Here is a 21,565-nt window from a genome sequence, read left to right on the forward strand (position 1 = left end):
ATGCAACCATAATATGGGATGAGAAACACTGATTTAGAAAGTAACACAACATTGTGGGTTATTCTTACCTATTATAATCCTCGTGTTTGAACCTGCAATTGAAAAATCAAATTAGATATAACTTAAAATAATATAATCACGCTTATGCTTATGCACAGGGACGGAGCCAGAAATTTAGCATAAAGGGGGCCGAGTTTAAAAATATAAGTTAGTAAATAAAAAATTAAATTTTGAAATCACAATATATATATATATATATATATATATATGTTATAACATAAATTTAAAGCTAATAGTGTGAATCGCATTTTATAGATCATTTTTTTTAAGTCGAACTTTTTGGCCCTTATTTTTATATGTTTGTAATTTTGGTCTTAATCTATGCAACTTTGAGTTTTTGTGTTGTATTGACCCAATCAAGAATACGGTATTTGACGCTATTGATTGTTATCTTTGGAACACTTTCTTCGCATGTGAGCTCTATGTTAGAATCAGTAGAATCACCACAATACTCTTCTCTGTTTTCTCCCCAGAAGGGATACATAAGGCTGTTTGAGATACTGCTTCCTTTGCAGGTAAAAGCATCTTTGCAGTTATTGTATCGGTCACCATTGTTGCACATACACGTTGGAATATTGATGATTGAGATCATGAAAATTACAACAGCATACAAGAAAAGATTAATGGAAGAAGAATGATGAAACAGGGGCTTCATTCTTGGGCTAGAACAGAGAAGTAATAGTTGAACAAGTGTGAATATTAAGATTGGTTTTGGTCACATTGTCAGCTTAAATTTAATGATAGGAGAGTTGATTATTCAAAATTCAAATGCCCTTTCACTTTCAATTTTAATTCAATGCATCATAATTTCCACACTTTGTCATGTTTCTACGAAATTGGATCCAAACTACACGACAATGTAGAGTTTAATTAATATGAAAAATTTAGTTTTAGTCGTAGTATTTGAAGTCAATAATGTTGATGATAAGTTAAAAATTTATTTAAGAAACAATAGGAAAAGATAAAATAAGATTGTGGGATTAGTCAAAACACAATGAAACAAAAAACAAATATTAAAAGAGAGTGAAATGCTTGGAAATGTATTCAGTAAAGTCTTATCTTTTGCATCACCCATAGTTTTTTTTCCCTTGATAAAGCATCACCCATAGCCTTTGACAATGAATCGAGTCGACATAACATAATTCAGAACTCGATTAGACAATTTAACTCATTGAACTTGGTTCGTATGGCTAGGAAATAACAGAGCTGATGAAGAATAATGTGGAAAGTCCAAAATCTGAGAAAAACTCACAGTCGTTGTCAAAATCGACAACCAGAGAATAAACACTATGTAAAAATTGTTACATGTTTTCAGTACTTGATCTCATTCAAAAAGTTTAAGACATATTGGTATTGATGATTTCACCAAATAGAAGCAGCACTTTCACTTGTTAAGTGAACTGAAAACTAAAAAGTATGGTTTTGCCACTTGCAAACCCTACTGGTAACACTATGTTAAACGTGTATTTGTCACTAGAGTCTCACATCGATTACATATAATAAAATATGAGTCAAATATTATAGAGGACAAATGTGAGACTTCTCCAATAAAATTTCCATGATTTTTATTTCCTTTCATTATAAATGTGAAACTTACATTACAATTAACCCCAACACATAAATCAAATGAGTTGAATACGAGTGAAAAATTATGTTTGTTAACTCATTGAACTTGAAATTTTTGTTGTTTTTTTATCTCTATAATTTGTACCAATTTTTATGTGGTTTTGTATTTTCTTATTTTGAAGTGTTTGAAGAAATTTTTTTTGATGGACTTTGTATATTTATGCTGGTATAGACTTTGTATTTTTGTCTATCCTTTAAACATTTTATGCTCTAAGTCACTTAAGTTTAGTCTGGTGATGAGGGAATTGAGTAGGATGCATGAGATCCTAGGTTCGATAATGATTGCCAACATTGTAAATAAATAAATAAAAACATTTTATGCTCTAGAATTTGTTGGTTGGTATGTTTCACTGTCCTCGAACTTACTGGGTTGTTGAAATTTGGGAATTTAGGTTAAAGGAATAGGAGAAAATAATAAGGAACAATAAAATATTATTGATAATGATGTCAATAACCCTAATTACAATATTTACATTACTATTTACATTAATAAAATAGTATGACTACCTTGGTATTTATAACCAAGTGAATAAACTTAAATCTAAACTAAATCCCTTTATTATAGGGCTAAGAATAAACAAACCAAATCATAGAGATATTTTCTCAACAAATAATATAATATTTTCTATATTCTAACACTCCCCCTCAAGCCAAAGCTTACTAAGCTTTAAGCTTGTTACAAAATTAACCCTAAAAATAAATTAAATCCATTGATAGCAAGCCATAAAGAGCAGCAATCAAAGAAGTAGTAAAGCAGCGACCGAAGAGATGAATCCTTATCAAATTAAGTAAAAATGTCCGCAGATTAAAGTATCACAAATGGGGTATGCCCGCGGATTAACGTATCACAAACGGGGTATGCCCGCGGATTAAGGGAAAACAAACGGGGTATGCCCGCGGATTAAGGTATCACAAACGGGGTATGTCCGCGGATTAAGGGATCACAAACGGGGTATGCCCGCGGATTAAGGGATAACTAACGGGGTATGCCCGCAAATTAAGGGATCACAAACGGGGTATGCCCGCGGATTAAGGGATCACAAACGGGGTATGCCCGCGGATTAAGGGATAACAAACGGGGTATGCCCACAAATTAAGGGATCACAAAACAGGTAATTAGGCCACCAAAACAAGATCAAGAGAGACTGATGATCAATCTTGGGAAAAAACGGTGGTTAAAGGTAAAGGATTCATGGAAAATTGGCATGTGACTGCATGTGTTAAGTAACATATCAATAAGGGTTAGAAAAGAAAGCAAAGGGGTAAACAAGAACCACAAAGGTGTGGAACAAAATAAAAAATAAATTCTAATGACGGCTAGGGTTGATATGAAAAAAAGATAAAAAAGCATATATGAACAAAAAGGTAAGTAAAACGAAGAATAATCGAGAGTTAAATCTCGGGGAAAATTGCAGCGGAATTATGTTTCAAGGTGGATACTATGGCTCTGATACCATGTTGAAATTTGGGAATTTAGGTTAAAGGAATAGGAGAAAATAATAAGGAACAATAAAATATTATTGATAATGATGTCAATAACCCTAATTACAATATTTACATTACTATTTACATTAATAAAATAGTATGACTACCTTGGTATTTATAACCAAGTGAATAAACTTAAATCTAAACTAAATCCCTTTATTATAGGGCTAAGAATAAACAAACCAAATCATAGAGATATTTTCTCAACAAATAATATAATATTTTCTATATTCTAACAGTTTATGTCATCCAGTTTTGGATATATTTTTTTATTATTATAATAAAGAGATATATATCATAACATATAGTATTGTTTTTGTTTCTCTTAACATTTTCTGACTAAGTTTAATTTGTGTTTGTGTCTATTAACATTTTCAGACTAAATTTAAACTTATGTTTCTAAACTTAAGATTTGTTTTAACTCTACAAAGACTTAGGGTCCGTTTGGTAAAAATAAGCTATAAGCTAGCTGATAGCTGATAAGCTAGCTGATAGCTGAAAAGCTAGCTTATAGCTGATAGCTGAAAAGCTAGCTTATTGAAATTAAAGTGTTTGGTAAAATTAGCTTTTAAAGTGGTTATTAAATATAAAATTACATAATTGATAGTGGGTAGTTTATTTTTTAGAGTGGGTAGTTATTAAATTAAAGGGTAAAAATGGAATAAAGTGTAAAAAGCTATAAGCTATAAGCTCAAATGCTACTTGAAATAGCATCTGAAAAAAAGCTATAAGCTAGTACAAAAAGCTTGTTACCAAACACCTCTAATTTTTTGAAACAAGCTTATAAGCTCATATAATAAGCTATAAGCTAGCTTATTTGTGTTACCAAACAGAGCCTTAGGTTAATGTGATAATTTGTTAGAAGGTAGTATGTAATTATCTCTGTTAAGTGATAGAGCCTCCTGTCTCTCTTGGAATTCAACTCGCATAAACTGTTAACAAATTCAAAGAAAGAAAATAAAAAGAGTTGGAGAATGTGATATTAATTATTGACGTACTTGAGGATGAGACCTTATCTGAATCAGAAAGACATGAAGTTTCACGAGGTCCATCTTTGCAGAAACATCTGAATTCAGTTCCTCCATCATTCCCACATGCTCCACCAGAACTAACACACCGTTGGCACTGACCTCCATCATTTCCGGTCCACCTCAAATCAAAACCATCTTTCAATACATTGCTAACTATTCCATTGCCAGACATAAGTTGTACAGCTTGAGTTTCCAAAATCGGAATTGTGACCGTAACGCTAGGAGTACACAAGCCAGAGTACATAACAGGATAATTACCAACGGCGTAGACAACATATTTACTATCACTGCAGTTATAACGAAACCGATTAGCTGGATTTCCAGTTGGAAGATCGCAGCCATATAAGAGTGTCACATTAAAAACACCACCGAATTGTTGAAATTGAGTATTATTGAATGTGCTGCTCTTGGAATCGTCATTCTCACAAACATCGCCGCTCGAGTAATCGTCTCTAGAAACATTAAGTTTTTGTGTTGTATTGTCCCAATCATGAATTATGTATTTGATGTTACTGATGGTTATCTTTGGAACACCTCCATCTTCGCATGTGAGCTTTGTATTAGGATCATCAACACCACCACAATATTCTAGTCTGTTTACTCCCCCCCAGAATGGATACTTGAGGTTTGATGAGATGTTCTTTGCGCAGGTAAAAGCGGTGTTGCAATTCGTGTATTGTTTATCATCCTCGCATAAACCCGTTGGAATATTGATGATTGAGATTATTAAAAGTGTTACGGAGTAAGAGAAAAGAAGAATGGAAGAAGAATGATGAAACATAGGTTTCATTCTTGCGGTAGTACAGAGAAGTAATAGTTGAACAAGTGTGAATGTTAAGATTAGTTTTGGTCAGATAAATAATTTATGGAGAATGTTAACTTGTGCCCTTAAGGGCACATGTTAAGAAGATAAATATGGAAAAAATTTATTGAACTTGTGGTGTATTCAATTATCTAAACATTAAATTCTTTGTATCATTTAATGCTATATTTCTATTTTTAGGTAGCTTAACATGTGCCCTTAGGGCACAAGTTAACATGACCCATAATTTATTTAGTCAGCTTAAATTTAATGATAGGAGTTGATTATTCAAAATTCAAATGCCCTTTCACTTTCAATTTTAATTCTATGCATCATAATTTCCACATTTTGTGATGCTTCTAAGAAATTGGATCGAAACTACTTCAATGTAGAATAATACATGACTAACTAAATTTTACTTTTCTATCATAATTTCCACATTTCAATATTTCATTTTAGATGATTTTATAACCAATAAAAAAAGCAATTAGCATTATTAAAAAAAATATATTAAAAAAATAAAATGCAATTAGCAAAAATATTTAGACATACTAATGTAGGAGGGATTCTTTAATAATTTATTATTTTAGCTAGATTTAGTTTTATTATATTTTAGGTAAATTTCTTATTTTTATATTTCACCTAGATCAGTTATTTTTATATTTTAGGTAGATTTGTTATTTTTATTTAGCTAGGTATATTATTTTCTTTTACAATCTAGTAGGTGATTTGTTATTTTTATTTTTCACTACTATTTAAGCTAAACTATTGTAGTCTTAAAAGCGACATTTTGACTCAATTAGTCACTAATACCCCTCAAAATAGCAGCCTATTACTCAATTAGTCCCCTTAACCCAAATTAATTGAATTTAGTTTACCGACGAAACATACGAATTTTTAAATCAATTTAATTGATAAAAATTGTGAAATAAATTTCAATTCTTAAGAGGATATAAAACCAGAGACAGTGAGGTACACCAGAGGGATCTAAAATATTCTAAACACCGTACATAAAAATTTGAGAAATGTTTATAAAATTATAATATTTTTAATATTTTTTTATCTCAAATAATTAACTAAAAATATTTACAAGTGTCCAAATATTCTCAAAGGGGTACCAAAACTTCAAGAAAATTATTTACTATTTTTTTAAAAAAACAATTTGAACAAAATGTTTAGTAGGGACATACACGCGCCTCAGCTGCGACCGGGCGTGGACGACGTGCACTGTTCATCGTCCTCTTCACCCAGTTTCTGCAAAACGGGTCGCGACGACCCGCGGGTGACCCGGTCGGTTCTCTCCCGTTTCACAACGAAATTCAACGTTCTATATACCGTTCTGATTGTAATTCAATTTTAGAAGGATGCCCGGTATTAGTTTTTTAAAATCTTCAATCTAATCGGACGTGTAAAGAGGGAAAGGTCCTCACTCCTCACGAAAAACAAACCAATACAAACAGAAATCAAAGAGAAAACCAAAAAGAAGTAAACAGAAACGAAAAAAAATTAGAACAAAGAAAATCAATTTTGGGTTTTGAACTAGGTTGCGTTGTTTTGGGGGTTTGTTTTATGTTTAAAACCGATAAAAATGTTTAAAAAAGGATTTGGGATTTTTTTGGGTGGTTTTTAGGGATCCACCACGGTGGTTCCGTGCCGGGAAACTCCAGCCGCCGGTGTTCTTAAGCTCTGATGAATGTTCATCGTTGAGGATGAACTTGAGAGAGAGAAGAGAGTACAGAGAGAGTGAAAAAAAGGAGGAAGAGAGAGAAATAATTTGACAAAATAAAATATTAATCTGATGGTTATAAACCATGATCTATGATAGATCATATGTTGTATGATTCATTGAAACACTTTATTTATAATCTTATGTGGCATTGACTAATTCAACATGTTTTCTAATTGGACCATTGACCTAACTTCACAAAAGAAGTGAGTTTTGTGAGTTCACCATGAAAGCTCCCTTATCAGAAACGCCGCCACAATACTGCTCTCTGTTTTTTCCCCAGAATGGGTAATGGATAAGGTGATTTGAGATATTGTTTCCGCATTTAAAAGCTTTATTGCAGTTTGTGTATTGGTTATCATCCTCACGAATACATAATAGAATATCGAAGATTGAGAGGATCAAGATTGCAACGGCATAAAAGTAAAAAAGAAAAGAACGTTGAAACAGATGTTTCATTCTTGCGATAGAACATAGAAGTAATTTGAAGATTAAGGATTGGTAATGATTTTGGTTAGATATACAATATATAATTTATTTAGTCAGCTTAAATTTAAGGATAGGAGCTGATTATTCAAATATCTATCTCTTTCAAGTTTAATTCAAACTACAAAACAAAACAATGGAGTGTTGAATATTAAAAAACTTAGTTTTATCGTAGTATTAAAGTCAATAATAATGATCATAATATACACTCTTTTTAGTCTTTTCACGTTGTGAATGTTACATTTAATTTTTATGAATTTTTTTCTTTTTGATAAATTAAGAATTGATTTGAGAAATAAAAGAAAAAGATAAAATAAGATTGTGAAAGGTATTCAGTAAAGTCTTATCATTTGCATCACCCATAGAGCCATAGCCGTTGAAGCACGCAAATGTTATCCTAAACCACATAATATAAAATGGACCGATAATGAATCGAGCCAACATAAAAATAATTTAGAATTTTACTCGACAATTTAATTCATTGAACTTGGTTCGTGAATCAAAATAAGTGGAACCAATTTTTGATTTGACACTACTAATTTCCTATATAATCACTCTGTCACACATTATTCACACAAGCAGGTGAAGATTTGGGTTAAGTACAGAAAGATGATAAGTTTTTTTTGTCTTTTTCATTCAATGCTAAGTGTTAAACCAAATGATACATACACTTACAATTGATCCGTTCCTTCTATGTTACTAGCAGATTTATGTCAGTCTTTCATTACGTACCAATTTAATTTGTCTTTCTTTTCAATGTTGTTTTGGAAAGGTTTTATTTTCTAGAATATACACAGATCAGGTTTATAAAGACAGACACAATATGTTGGTAGTTTAGTGCTAGTAATTTAGCCACTATAATAATCACTACAATTATATAAAATTAATTTTGAAAGATAACAGAATGATTTCAAAAATTGTATCCCATAATCAATTAACACTTGTTAATTATTCCATTTTGGCACCAGTTGAACTAATAATTTGATTTATAGAGAGAATAGAACAATTATTTTTAAACTGTAATTGAATTTGTTTCATATAAATCGGATGAAGACTTATCTGACACTTGTAGTGGTGGCCTTGCAGGAGAAAATAAGACAGCCTTTGGAGGATATGACACTGACGAAAGTGGTCCTAGTAACATTTCTATTACTTTACTCATCGGTGGTCTGTCTGATGGATTCGTTTGAATGCACCACAGACTCACCAAAGTAATCTTTCTAACCATTTCATTTTCTTCCTCTGAGTTTGTCAAACAATTCAAAAGAGTATTTCCTTGCTCTAGATCCTTATAAATCCAGTCTGGAAAGTACATTTCAGAAGTACATGAACCTCCAGTGTCATAGTTCTTTCTTCCTCCAATCATTTCAATAATCAACATGCCATAACTATATACATCAGATTTATAAGAAACTCCACCAAATGCCCTACTAAATACTTCTGGCGCCATATATCCTATAGTTCCTCTTGTCCCTAGCATTGACACGATACTGTCCTTCCTTTTGCATATTTTAGCTAGGTCCAAAATCAGAGATTTTTGGGCAAAAATCTTCATCCAAAAGAATGTTTTGAGGCTTTATATCAAGATGCAGAATCCTTGAACTACATCCATAATGCAAGTACTCTAGACCTCTAGCAATGCCAATTGCAATTTGGAAACAAAGTGTTCCAATCAAAATCACAAATAGCATTAGGAAATTCTTTTTTGTAGATGAAGTTATCCAATGATCCTTTGGGCATGAATTCATATATTAGTGCTCTTTTGTTCACCTCATAACTAAAACCTACAAGTGACACAATGTTCATGTGCGATGTTCTACTAATGCTAGCAACTTCATTTATGAATTCTTCTCCATTTCCCTTTGACTCATTTATTACTTTCACCGCCACTTGACGACCATCAGATAAACTTGCTTTGTACACAACACCATATCCTCCTTGGCCTAATTTATCTTGGAATAAGTTTGTGATCCTTTTTACTTCTGTATAACTATATCTTCTTGGCATGGATAAGTTATAACTTCGCATGAAAATCTCCACATTGTCGTCAACAAGTTCTGTTCTTTTTTCGATTGTATTTAGTTGGATAATTCTTGATTGTTGTCTAAAAATACTCAGTTGTTGTCTTCATCTACTCCTTTTATGGTGACAACTAATCATCATCATAATAATAAAAATTATGATCACGGTTACTGCAATTCCACCAACTACACCTGAATTTATGCAAAGAACAAATAAATAATTTTTTTCATCAGTTTTTATTTAGTTTTGTTTCAATGCCACCACCATCATATGGGATAAAAAACACTGATTTAGAAAGTAATACAACATTGTGTGTTATTCTTACCTATTATAACCGTCGTGTTTGAAGTTGAACCTACAATTGAAAAATCAAATTAGATAGAACTTATATAATCACGCTTACACTTACACTTATGCTTATGCTTATGCATTATCTGGAAGAGAAGTAGTCATTTATTGATTCGTATTTTTGCAGCAGAAATGATGAGAAATTGCCTTCAAAATTGGTTGCATGAGGCTTTTGCTCACTTTGATGAAATTGAAGACAATTTTGGACTAGTTTTGCCATAAAAACAATTTTTGAGCAGCACACTCATGTTGATTTTGATGGAGAAAACAGTTTGCAGTTCAAGTAAAGATTGTTAGTTTAAATACCAAAAAAAAAGATTGTTAGTTTAGTTAGGATTATTATTATAAAAAGTGTATTCAACACTCATTGTAATAATTCTTTATGATCTATTAATTCTAAATGCACAACCTATTAAAGAAACATACTAACTACTAAAAAAAAAAAATGCAGATTTTGATGTCTGATAATTAACTACTAACTCGACCCATCAGGTCAGGGGGAGGTAAAGTTGTAATAATATTAAAACTTAGTTGAAGAAAGAAACATAAATAGGAGTTTGAGTAATTGGTATTATTTACTTTTACTTGAAGCGGCCTTTGGTGAAGTACATGAAGTTGAATGAGGTCCATCTTTGCAGAAACATCTGAATTCACTTCCTCCATCATTCCCACACGCTCCACCAGAACCAACACATACCTGGCAGTCTCCATAATTTCCAGTCCATTTCAAATTGAAACCACGTTGTAATGTTTGGTTTATATCATTCACAGTTGCAATTCCTCCAGCTTGGTTTTCCATAATTGGAAACTCAACAATAACTGTTGGAGTACATCTGTACGAACCAGGATCCGCAAGGGTGTACCCGACTTTAGTTTCACCGCAGGTAGTGCTATTGTATAATTGAGAAAGTTGATAGGTATCGCAATTGTATAACAAATTTAATTGAGAAGAAACATCACCATAAAGTTGAAACAGCGAGTTATAATCGAATGTGCTGTTCTTATGATTGTCACTCACACTCGCAGCACAAATACCACTCCAGTAATCATCCCTAGCAACTGTGAGTTTTTGTGTTGTATTGTCCCATTTAAGAATACGGTATTTGACCAAATTTATTGTTATCTTTGGAACACTTCCTTCGCATGTAAGCTCTGTTTCAGAATCAGTTGAACCACTACAATACTTTGCTATGTTTTCTCCCCAGAACGGATACTTGAGGTCTGGGATGTCTTTATTGCAGTTAAAAGCAGTGCTGCAGTTGGTGTATTGCCCATCATTTTGGCACATACACGTTGGAATATTGATGATTGTGATCATCAAAAGTGCATTAGCATAGAAGAAAACATTAATGGAAGAGGAAGAAGAATGATGAAACAGAGGTTTCATTCTTAGGCTAGAACAGAGAAGTAATAATAGTTGAACAAGTGTAGTGATTATTAAGGTTGATTGGTTTAGGTCAGCTTATTTAACGATAGGAGTTGATAATTCAAATACCTTTTCACTTTCAATTTTAATTCAACGCATGCTAATTTCCACACGTTGTCATGTTTCTACGAAATACGAAATTGAATCGAAACTACAAGACAAGGTAGACTTTCATATGAAAAACGTGGTTTTAGTCGTATTATTGAATTCAATAATTTGGTTTTTTGACAGGGGTATTGAAGTCAATAATGATGTCGATGATCATAATATACACTCTCTTCACACACTGTGAGTATGAAAAACTTTTTTTTTCTCTCTTTTTTTCATTTCTTTTATAGAGTTTTTTTTTTATAAGTTAAAAAATTATTTACGACATAAAAGGAAAATATAAAATAAGATTGTGGGATTATTTCATAAAAAAAAAAGATCGTGGGATTAGTCACAACTCAATGAAAAAAAAAAAATTCTGTAAAAGAGAGTGAAATGCATGGAAAGGTGCATAGTATAGTCTTATCATTTGCATCCCTCATACAATCATACTGGTTGGAACTGTCGTAGGGGCGCCTCTGATTGCATATCAAGTGTTCGTTTATAATCTATCTTAATTAGGTTAAGTTAGAGGAAGTTTTTTGTACGTGGTACTTGAGCATATATATGAAGTCTCTTGCAGATGTCTGTGAGCAAGGAAGTCCTAAACGGTGGTTTGGGCAGGGAAGTCCTAGGTTGAGGTGTGGGCAACGAAGTCCTAAGTATGTGTACTTGGGCAATGAAATCCTTAGCAAAGTGCTAGGGCCTTTCACTAGTAGAAAAAACACTTTTTACATCTGGCCAAAAACGCATTTTACATCTGGCCACGGTCAGATGTAGACGCACAAGATATAGTAAGTTTACACGTTTTACATCTGACACAGCCAGATGTAAAATCTACACTTTTTACCTCTGTTTTCGTACGTCAACTGATGTGAAGACCATTTTTTCAAATTTTGTTTTTTATTTTAATTGAACCTTTTACATCTGTCCAAACTATCCACCAGATGTGAAATGTTCACTTTTTTTAAAAAAAAATCCTGGGTTTTTTTTAATTTTTTTTTGACACGAGGTTTTTTTATTTTAAATCCTGATTTTTTTTTAAACCCACCTGCATATATATATATATACCTCCTGGCAGAAATCAATCCAGATCACATTGAAAAATATTTATATTTGAGTTAAATACGAGTATGCACACATTGAAATCAATCCAGATCAACAACATACACTTTACTTATATCATTACATTTTTACATGTATAATCTAGATAAAATATGCATGTGCAAATGTTGTATATTATTCTATTCAAGAAAACAAAAATTATTGCCTATTTGTATTATTTGTATGTGCAAATGTTGAATATTATACTATTCAATTTAAAAGCAGTAAATTATGCACCTCCCACTAGTAGAAAAATGACTTTTGGATAAGGGATTCCACTACTGGTATGTGAATATCAGTAGTGAAACACATTTAACCAAAGGATTCCACTACTGATATTTGAATACCAGTAGTGAAAAGTTCATAGACAAGGGATTTCACTACTGGTTTTCTTAAATCAGTAGTGAAAAGTAGACACGGTGGCATTGTTGTAATTACGTTGAAATTTGTTTTAATTGAATTTCACTACTGATTTGGTATTCACCCGTAGTGGAATCCCTTAACTGAGAATTAATTATATGTTGTTCTTTTCATTCAATTCATTCACGCAGCGTTCGTTTTTTCATCCAAACGCAGTGAGCTAGACTTCGTCTTCTTCGTCTTCTTCGTCCCACAAATCCCAAATCGTGACTTCGAAATCCCAAATCATGGCATAAAACTCTTTGAAATCCCTAAATCCCAAATCACAGCAAACACATAAAATTCTTCTCTTTGAAACCCTAAATCCCTAAAAATTGGGTACAGCGGCGGCTAGATTAGGAAGGTTGGAAATAAAAATTTCATTCTCCCTCCCTCTTATTCTTTGTCACGAACCTATTAGCTCTCATTCTCTGATGCTCATCATCATCGCATCACTTCATCACCACCGCACGACCCCTTGTTATCAAAAAAGAATGGGCAAGAACAAGCTTCGGTACTTCTCTTCTCTGCTTGCTCGACCCCTTGTTTTCAATTTCTGGTGGGTGTTTTCAATTTCAGGTGATGAAACTTGCTCAACCCCTTGTTTTCAATTTCAGGTGATGAAATTTTGATATGAATTGGCACAAATTTCTATAATTTTTCTAGGTTTTAGGTTTTTCGAAATTTTTTATTTGTTTCTTTGATTGATTGAATAAATATACGAGAATATTTATTTCTTATTACTTTCAAGAATATGCAGTTGCTGGTTGATTTGAAGTTCAAAATAGGAGAAGATTTATTGCTTATTACTATATGGAGCAATGATATATATATTAGTGATATAAGAATGAGGACCTAGTCCTGTATAGAGCAGATATACATATCATGCAATTTAATCCAGCTTTTTTGAGATTTATCAAGTTGATGGAAGTTAAGGATTTATAGTTTTTTTTAAGGTATCCATTTAAAGTATCTTTGTATGAGAATAGTGGTGTTGATACTGTTAAATACTTCTACAAATTTTGACATTTATGTGGTCTTCTAACCTTTGGAAATAGTATATATGCCAAATATATCTAGTGTGTGTGTCAACTTAGTTTGACTTTTCTATTATTATTTTGACCATTCAGGTACTTTGTCCAATTGTTTTCTTGTTATTTAGATTTGTCCTTTATGTTCATCTGTTCTGCAATTTTGTCATGCACCAATTTATGGTCTGTATTTTTTAATTGAAGGATGTGTTGGAACTAGTGCAATGGCGACATCTAGTAAGTTTGATCCATCTACCAGTAGCCCAGATAGACCATTGTACACTACGCAGCGTGGATCCAACATAGCTGCTTCATTAGATAGATCAGGTAGCTTTCGAGAATGCACCGAAAATCCAATTTTGTCTTCTCTGCCCAACATGTTGAGAAGTAGTTCTCTGCCAAACATGTTGAGCTTCTTCAATTATATGCATTTTGATCAAAAGTTGCTAGTACTAGATCCAAAAGTCTAATCGTCACGTGGATTATAAGCGACATGTTAATGCTGCTCTTGGAATTTCACCTGATGAATCTACATCTGTTTCTGCAAAAGGAAAGCTACTGCCATCCCCAGTACCAGAAGATGTATAGCGTATGAGGGATGGTTTGTATTCAAGCATTGTGAAGGCGAGGTAATTCTTTGTAGGTTTTTTACTTGCATTTAAGATAGATTTGTGTAATTAAGGAATAACATTGCATAATTATGCATATCAACAGGGAACGTGTGAAAATGTTCAATGAGGCCTTATCTGTATTCAATGAAGTTTTCCCAACTGTAAATAGTGTCATGTTAAATGATCGCTCAGTCTTGGGGCCAAGTATATGGGTAAGGTTGGTGTTCAAGGTCATCCTGTCACTGGAGGTTTTGAACTAGATCAGCAAAAGTCGGAAGAAAGGACCAAAAGTCTTGGTCCAAACAAGCGCCCTCAAACTTCTATGGTTGATTTAAAGGTATGTGTCTGAAATTTTCCTACATAAATGTTTGGTGGTGTTAACTCTGCACAATTCCAGTCTTTCTTTTAACTCCTTTTATTGTTGTTTATTCAATTTTTACTGTTTTTAAGTAAATACTGACCTTGTAGTATATTTTGAAACTGAAACATATGTTCTCCATATCTCCAACTGACACGAGAAATTGGCTTTGGTTTCACCTAAAAAAATATGTTATATTTGTTGTATATAATTTGCACTCTATCCTTATGTATGTAGCTGTTTCATTACCTTTATAGTTGGTTTATGCCTTTCTTGTTTCTTTTCTGAAAGCGGTGAATTGCCGAAATGTAGATTTTTTTCTTGTTCTAATGAGGCACAGCACGGGTGTGCATCGGTGGCTTTAAACTTGTGTTATTTCTTTTATAATTCAGCTTCAAAATGTGATGTCTCATTTGTATACTTTGTATCTATCACAAACACAGATACAAAACCTCAATTTAGTATAAGAATAACTATGAAAATTACAAGTTGTCTAACCTTTTTCTACTTCATTATTTTATAAAGAATGTTTATCAAAAACTATAGCCATAGTTTTCTAAAAGAGGTCTTGTATTGCATAATATAGGTCACAACAAAGGATGGAGGTTTGAAGTGGCAGTGATATAGCTCAAATTTCTTGTAGTTAGGGTATGCCGTGGCATCATTTGAAATTTTGAGTGCCTTGAATCTTGTGAAAGAAGAGGCCAATGGAAGGCAGCATCACAGTCCCGAGAACTTATTCAAACCATACATCATTATTACAACAATACATATTTGGATGGTACTAAAGCAATTAATATGTAAGTAAAATAGATCTTTTTTGTAATCTTACATGCATTGACGGGTATAATAAGAAAGCTTTTATGACTTGTGAATATTTATTTAATTTTCAAGATAACTGCTATATGAACCTTTAATTCATTAGATGTACCAATTTGGTTATATATTTTCCTATTTTTATCTGTTTGTAGTATTTGTTTATTTATTGAGTATTTGTTTTATGATATGCAGGGAGCACTTGATTGATTTCTATACAAGTTCTGGGAACCGAAAACCCGACAACATTATCATTTTCAGGTTAACTTTCTTTCCCAATTTTGTACCATTCATTTTCTTTAACTTGTTATTATTTTATACGAATGTAATTAATCCTATTATATGCAGTTCATATCTATTAGTCTGCTTTACTGTTTTTGATGGTGTTTGTGACTGTTCTGTTGTGCTACTGAACTGAATTTCTTTCTGCTTATGAATGTAGGGATGGTGTCAGTGAGTCCCAGTTTAACCAAGTGCTGAACATTGAACTGAGCCAAGTCATTGAGGTTCTTAAATTGTTCAAATTTTCTTTTAATATATGAATTGTTAATTTTTTGGAATTAACCAGTCATTCAAATTTTAGGCATGGTTATTTATGTTATAACCGTTTGTTAGGGTTATTTGTGTCAACTAAATGATGTGAATTTATAACTTGAATTCCTTTTTGCTGGCATTCTGTCATGAAATTCTATTGCAAACCTTGTATTTATGTTAGTATCAAAATATGTTCTCAGGGCACAAGCAGGCCAACACATTATCATGTTCTTTTGGATGAGATTGGCTTTTCCCCAGATGATTTACAGGAGCTTGTGCACTCGCTTTCTTATGTGTAAGTTTATTGTCGGATTTCATTGTTTTGGAGTTATGTTTTTGGTATTCTTATATATATTATATATATGGAATCTTTTGAAGTAAATTATGCAGTATCTAATAACAATATTTGTTGCATGTCAAACAGTTACTGATGTGACTATAAAGATTTTGTATTGTGGTATTTGCCACACTGATCTCCACCATGCCAAAGATGACTGGGGCCTTACTATGTACCCTGTTGTTCCCGGGTAACTACCTATATATTTATATTTATTTACACAAATTCAATGTCACTCAAATGATATACATGATTTTGATTGTGATCGATGTTTATATATAGGCATGAGATAACAGGGATTATCACCAAAGTTGGGAATGATGCAAAGGGTTTCAAAGAAGGAGACAGAGTTGGTGTGGGATGTTTGGCTGCTACATGTTTGGATTGTGAGTATTGCAACACAGATCAGGAGAACTACTGTGAAAAGTTGCAGTTTGTGTACAATGGTATTTTTTGGGATGGTAGCATCACTTATGGTGGCTACTCACAGATGTTGGTCGTAGATTACAGGTTCATCAATATCCTTATACTATATCATTCCTTTTTTTTCTTTTTCATCTTTGTTTTTTCTGTGTATTGGTTTTCAATTTTACGAAAAAGATCTTAACGTTTTTTAAGATTGCGTTGATTTTTAAGACTATTTTAAAAGATTTGTAACAAATAGAATTCTAAAGTTTCGATTTTAATCAATTTTAACCTGGATCTATTAATTATGACTATAAGCAAGACCATAAATATACCCCCGAAAAATAAGTGGGCATAGGAAGTGGGCTAAAAGGTCTTTGCGAATACTTGCTGACACTTGCTTGCAGCTATTTTGATGAATGAATGTGAATATCTATTTATGCTTTGCTAAAGGATGTTTCTGTTCTATTATTATGTTCACAAAATATTGCATGCGAGTGTTTAGTTGTATGTGTGGAATGGTGACTTAAATTGAGTATTGGAGTAGGTATTTGCATAATTGTTTTGGAAGTTTCATTTGCATTGGATTAGGTTTGGTCACCTAGGTATGCAAAAAACGAAAAAAAAAAAATCAAACATACCACTACTGATATTCAGTTTAACAGTCGTGAAAACCATACATACCACTACGGATATGTGTAAATACCCGTAGTGGAATCTCATACATACCACTACGGGTATTTGTAAATACCCGTAGTGGAATCCCCAATTCTTAAAAAAAAAAAACTGGAAACCATACATACCACTACTGATATTGTAAATACCCGTAGTGGAATCTCATACATACCACTACGGGTATTTGTAAAAACCGACGTGGAATCCCCATAATATTAAATAATAATTACAGAAGAAACTACACATACCACGACGGGTATAAAAATACCCGACGTGGAAAGTTGTACTTACAACATCGACTGCATTTACTACTGGCCGCGGCCAGTAGTAGAAAGTCAGTTTGGCCAGTAGTTGTATCTCCTTTCTGCACTAGTGTCCTTTAGTTCCAATTTGAAGCCTAATAACTAGAGGAAGGTATAGTTGCGCTTGATGCTTCGTCAGTTCCAATTCCCATTCCACCATGTTTTTCCATGAAGTCAATCATCTCAATAATAGCTTCCTCAGTTCCCAGGCGGTTAGGTCCAGAAAAAATCTATAAGAAAATATACCATTACACATACAAGAAAATATATTGATTCAAATAAATCCATATTTCACAACGTAAATTGTTTCTACTTACTTCTTTTACGACGGAAATATTCCTGGGAAGATTCTGGTTATAACTTCCAAATAGATATTCACCCGACCTGATCAATGCACACAGTTTACAACTTTTTCTTAGCCCAATACACGTACCAAAATATAAATGTGATAATAATTTTGAATCAATTTAACAAGCAGTCCATGTGAATTAAGTATACTTTATCACCTTTGCATCAATTTAACAAGCAGTTCATTGAAATCATGCTTCAAGCTAAATTACAACACCAACACTGTCATCAAATCAAGACAGTTCACAAGGCCTAAGAGCTCCTAAATAGCAACATACCAAAACTCAAGCTAAACAACGTCGAACTTCAAATAAGAGAGAAACCCAGCCTGAGTCAATGATTGTCCTTTTGATTCTCTTAGTAATTTCTCCATTTTTACACTCTGACTTTAACAGGTACAAGGACCACATTGATACTGATATACTTCCAACAACATCAAATAAAACCTCTAAAACTTATTTAAAATTACAAGAATATATACTAACAAGTTCTATACTAGTTCATTTTGCCATAATATATATACTAACAAGTTTATTACTGACCACACAAATGCATCCTTGTCGAAGCCTTTTAGCAATACTATCCGTGATGAGCTGCAGCCAATGGAAGTAGATTAATTTGAAAATGTTCCAATATTGAAAATATTATGGTAGGACAGAAATTCATTTTAATTAAGCTTAAGAGTTCAAACATAGGATTATGAAAATATGACAACTGATTATTCTGATATAAACTAGAATTATATAACCAAAAAAATATAGAATACGCATTTAGTGATCTATCACTGTACAAGAGTATTTAAAAAATATATATAGAGAGAGAGGCTGATCTTACTGTTTTCCATCCTTCCCTAAAGTTGATAAGCCCATAGCATTTGGTTCCTTCAAAGACCATTCAACAGATTGCATCTAATACAGATATTGCAGTCATCTTGGTAGTGAATCTCATAACTAACAAAGAAAGTCTAATTTGGCCATTGAAAACCAATTCACCAACAAACCGGTGATTCCATGATATACACGATGATATACATATTAGTGTTCAACTCATAATCTTACCGAGCTTAGATAAAGTAAATCAGTGCAGAAAATGGTTCAAATCTTCATCCCTTTAAAACATAATTTAACAACAAAAACATAAAAGTCATAAGCAATCAAGTAAATATGTAACCCTTATCAATTTGAAACACAGAGAACAAGTTATTAGCATCAAAGCTTCAACAAATTGAAGCACCCTACAGCAAGACACTTGTTAGCATATAGCCTTAAAGTGAGCCACATGTGAAACCAATTAAGCTACTATCTCAAAACTTTGAAAACGTTTTTCATTCAAATCTTCATCTCTAAGTGCATTTATCTACCGATGATAAAAAATTAAGTTTAAGAAAGAATATAATTCAGTTATTTGATTCACAAAGCCACGTGCTGATGGTAAAACATCAAACAATAATTCAAACCTCTTCAGGGGAGAGCTGATAATCACATAAGAAACATGTCACAATCTCTTGTGTTTGTGTATTATAGTTTCAAGCTCTTGTTTGAGCCTCAATGTGGTACTGATAATGTCACCAGTGCTAGCACTACAACTGTTCAAAGCCTTTGCTATCCTGTAAAAATATAGAACCTAAAATTTTATTCAAAGATCTGCTGGCTAGAAAGACAAAGAATCCATTCTCATTGAAAGAAAACTAAGAAAACAAAATCACTATCATATACCAGACAAAAAAATCATTGAAACTTTAAATGAAAAAAAAAAAAAAACTAAGAAAACATAAACAGATCTGACAGAGTACCAAACTAAGAACATAATTTTAAGAATAAAAATTGAGAATAGAATCAATACCTGTTTGCGTTTTCAGTCGGAGAGCTTCGATTTGGGACGAGAGAGCTTCAATTCATGTAATTTCCGTTTATCAGTGAGCCTTGATTCTGCAATTAGGTAATCATCAATGAGAGAGATGACGAGATTGTGAGAGTTCGATAGTGAGAGAACAGGTATGCGACCACCACTGTGTGAGAATAGAATCAAAGCTCTCTCAGCTTGTTCCTCTCCCTCCGACCGAAAACCCAAAATCAGCTTTGATTCGTTTCATTGAGCTTCTATTTGGGTTCAGTAAGCCTTGATTCTTCAATTAGGGATTGGAATTTGTGATTCAGTGAAAGAGATTGGAGGGTAGGGTTCGAGGGAGAACGGGTGTGAGAGAGAGAGAGAGAGAGAGAGAGAGAGAGAGGGATAGTTCGATCGAGTGAGAGAGTGAACGATTTGCTGAAACAAAGATTTGTTGAACTAGTTCGATCAATTTGGTGAAATTGAAAGCTAGGGTTCAGTTTGTTCTTTGTGTGCGTGAAGCTGATGAGAGAAGATTAGGTTGTTTTGTTTTTTTGCGTGCATCAAGCTTATGATAATTTCCCTTCAAATAAAAAAAAAAACACTTTAGACAATTTTTGCAATAATTACAGAATTGCCACCGCGTTTAGCTTTTCATCTGGGGATATTTTGATCAGATGTAATAAGTTGTGTCTATGTATTTTACATATCAAGTACAATTGAAACCAGATGTAAAGAGTACTCTATTTTACTTTTCACATCTGACATCTCTTCCACTGATGTAAAACCTTTAGTAATATGTCATATTTGTACTAGTGTTTGGTAATCAGTTGTGATTATAGTAAACTCCCTTGAATAGTCAAGGGGACTGGACTACTCTTGTTAGTGAGAGGAACCAGTATAAAAATTGTTGTGTGTTTTCTTCTCTCTTTATTATCTTGTATTTGATTTATCCGCTACATACTCTGTTTTGCATAAAAGGATAAATAAATTTAATATTGTCTCGAAAAGATAAATTTTTTAAAAAAAGTTCAATACTGTTAAAATGATAAATGTAAAGAGAAAAAAACCATAAAAAAATACATTTAAGATTGATTCAAAAAGTAAATTCTAAAAAATATGTTAATTTTGTGCAAGATGGCATAAGTAGCTTATGAAATTGTGATAAACACTTTTGTTAATTTACCCAAACACTAATATAATGACTTATATCGGTAGATAAGCTCACATAAGCTTAAAATAAGTCAATCCAAACGAAACCTAAAATCAAATATTTTACATGTTACAAAGATCAGTTCCTAGATTATAAAATGCAAAAAATGTTCAGACATATCTGAAATGCAATTAGCAAAAATCTTTAGACATACCTGAAGGTACTGAATCATCAGAACAATATTGTTCTCTGCAATAGCAAGTACTTGTTTGCTTTGAAATCCAATCATAACCAAAAAATCCATCTTTGATTGCACTTCGTATTTTAGCCAAATTACTAACATCAAACAATGAATTAGAAACTTTCACAAAAAAAAAAAAACAATGAATTAGAAACTGGAACACTCATAATTTATTGGCATGGAAAAGCCAGAGGATGAGAGGACCAACATTAGGACCAAACCAAGTATAAACAATATCATCTGAATCAAGGTTTTAAATTGTGGACCGCATCACCTGATGTTTCCGTAATATTGCGGATGTGGACAGCACCGCAACCGTATCATA

At 32.6% G+C, this 21,565-nt stretch overlaps 2 protein-coding genes, 2 long non-coding RNA genes and 1 pseudogene across 17 annotated transcripts in view; 2 read left to right on the forward strand and 3 right to left on the reverse strand.

Moving 5' to 3' along the window:
- Positions 1-21,565, reverse strand: part of LOC123891207 (LEAF RUST 10 DISEASE-RESISTANCE LOCUS RECEPTOR-LIKE PROTEIN KINASE-like 2.4) — a 94,851-nt gene that overhangs the window by 52,951 nt on the left and 20,335 nt on the right. The window contains exons 1-2 of one of the 3 annotated variants that reach the window (XM_045941050.1): positions 4,170-5,056; positions 69-92 (exon numbers count right to left, since the gene is read on the reverse strand). The exons of 1 other annotated variant lie outside the window; for it this stretch is intronic. In XM_045941050.1, the coding sequence (XP_045797006.1) occupies positions 69-92; positions 4,170-4,992 (847 nt within the window). In that variant the 5' untranslated portion in view covers positions 4,993-5,056. Of the gene's footprint in view, positions 1-68; positions 93-4,169; positions 5,057-21,565 lie in introns of those variants that run through there. One more of the 3 variants, XM_045941049.1, reaches the window with a different exon arrangement.
- Positions 8,134-11,028, reverse strand: LOC123891216 (annotated as a pseudogene).
- On the forward strand, positions 12,777-16,342 carry LOC123891219. 7 transcript variants are annotated; one of them, XR_006803015.1, is made up of 7 exons: positions 12,777-13,219; positions 13,363-14,262; positions 14,348-14,581; positions 15,189-15,402; positions 15,614-15,679; positions 15,861-15,924; positions 16,153-16,342. It is a non-coding gene; the product is annotated as an uncharacterized LOC123891219 (long non-coding RNA). The 7 variants fall into 7 exon arrangements; XR_006803014.1 differs by having other exon boundaries at positions 12,777-13,558; positions 13,838-14,262; positions 16,153-16,334; XR_006803018.1 differs by having other exon boundaries at positions 12,777-13,116; positions 13,838-14,262; positions 16,153-16,334.
- On the forward strand, positions 16,378-17,253 carry LOC123891218. The gene is made up of 2 exons (XR_006803012.1): positions 16,378-16,479; positions 16,572-17,253. It is a non-coding gene; the product is annotated as an uncharacterized LOC123891218 (long non-coding RNA).
- Positions 17,752-20,412, reverse strand: LOC123891214. 6 transcript variants are annotated; one of them, XR_006803010.1, is made up of 6 exons: positions 19,862-20,412; positions 19,476-19,625; positions 18,854-18,927; positions 18,562-18,612; positions 17,989-18,434; positions 17,752-17,901 (listed from the first exon to the last, which is right to left on the reverse strand). XR_006803010.1 is itself a non-coding variant. In XM_045941060.1 (6 exons), the coding sequence occupies exons 3-6, from the start codon at positions 18,925-18,927 to the stop codon at positions 17,767-17,769; spliced, it is 327 nt and encodes a 108-aa protein (XP_045797016.1). In that variant the 5' UTR covers positions 19,476-19,625; positions 19,862-20,412; the 3' UTR covers positions 17,752-17,766. The 6 variants fall into 6 exon arrangements, 4 of the variants coding, with proteins under 4 accessions (XP_045797016.1, XP_045797019.1, XP_045797018.1 ...); XR_006803009.1 differs by having other exon boundaries at positions 17,989-18,055; positions 18,178-18,612; XM_045941060.1 differs by having other exon boundaries at positions 17,989-18,055.

This window comes from Trifolium pratense, linkage group LG6, assembly GCF_020283565.1.
Source record: "Trifolium pratense cultivar HEN17-A07 linkage group LG6, ARS_RC_1.1, whole genome shotgun sequence".
NCBI lineage: Eukaryota > Viridiplantae > Streptophyta > Magnoliopsida > Fabales > Fabaceae > Trifolium > Trifolium pratense.

Coding starts and splice junctions, on each gene's coding strand:
- LOC123891214 (XM_045941060.1), bottom strand. CDS start 18,927: ATGCAATCTGTTGAATGGTCTTTGAAGGAACCAAATGCTATGGGCTTA. Junction 18,613..18,853: donor TTAGGGAAGGATGGAAAACA/GTAAGATCAGCC, acceptor CATTGGCTGCAG/CTCATCACGGATAGTATTGC. Junction 17,902..17,988: donor ATATTTCCGTCGTAAAAGAA/GTAAGTAGAAAC, acceptor ATTTTCTTATAG/ATTTTTTCTGGACCTAACCG.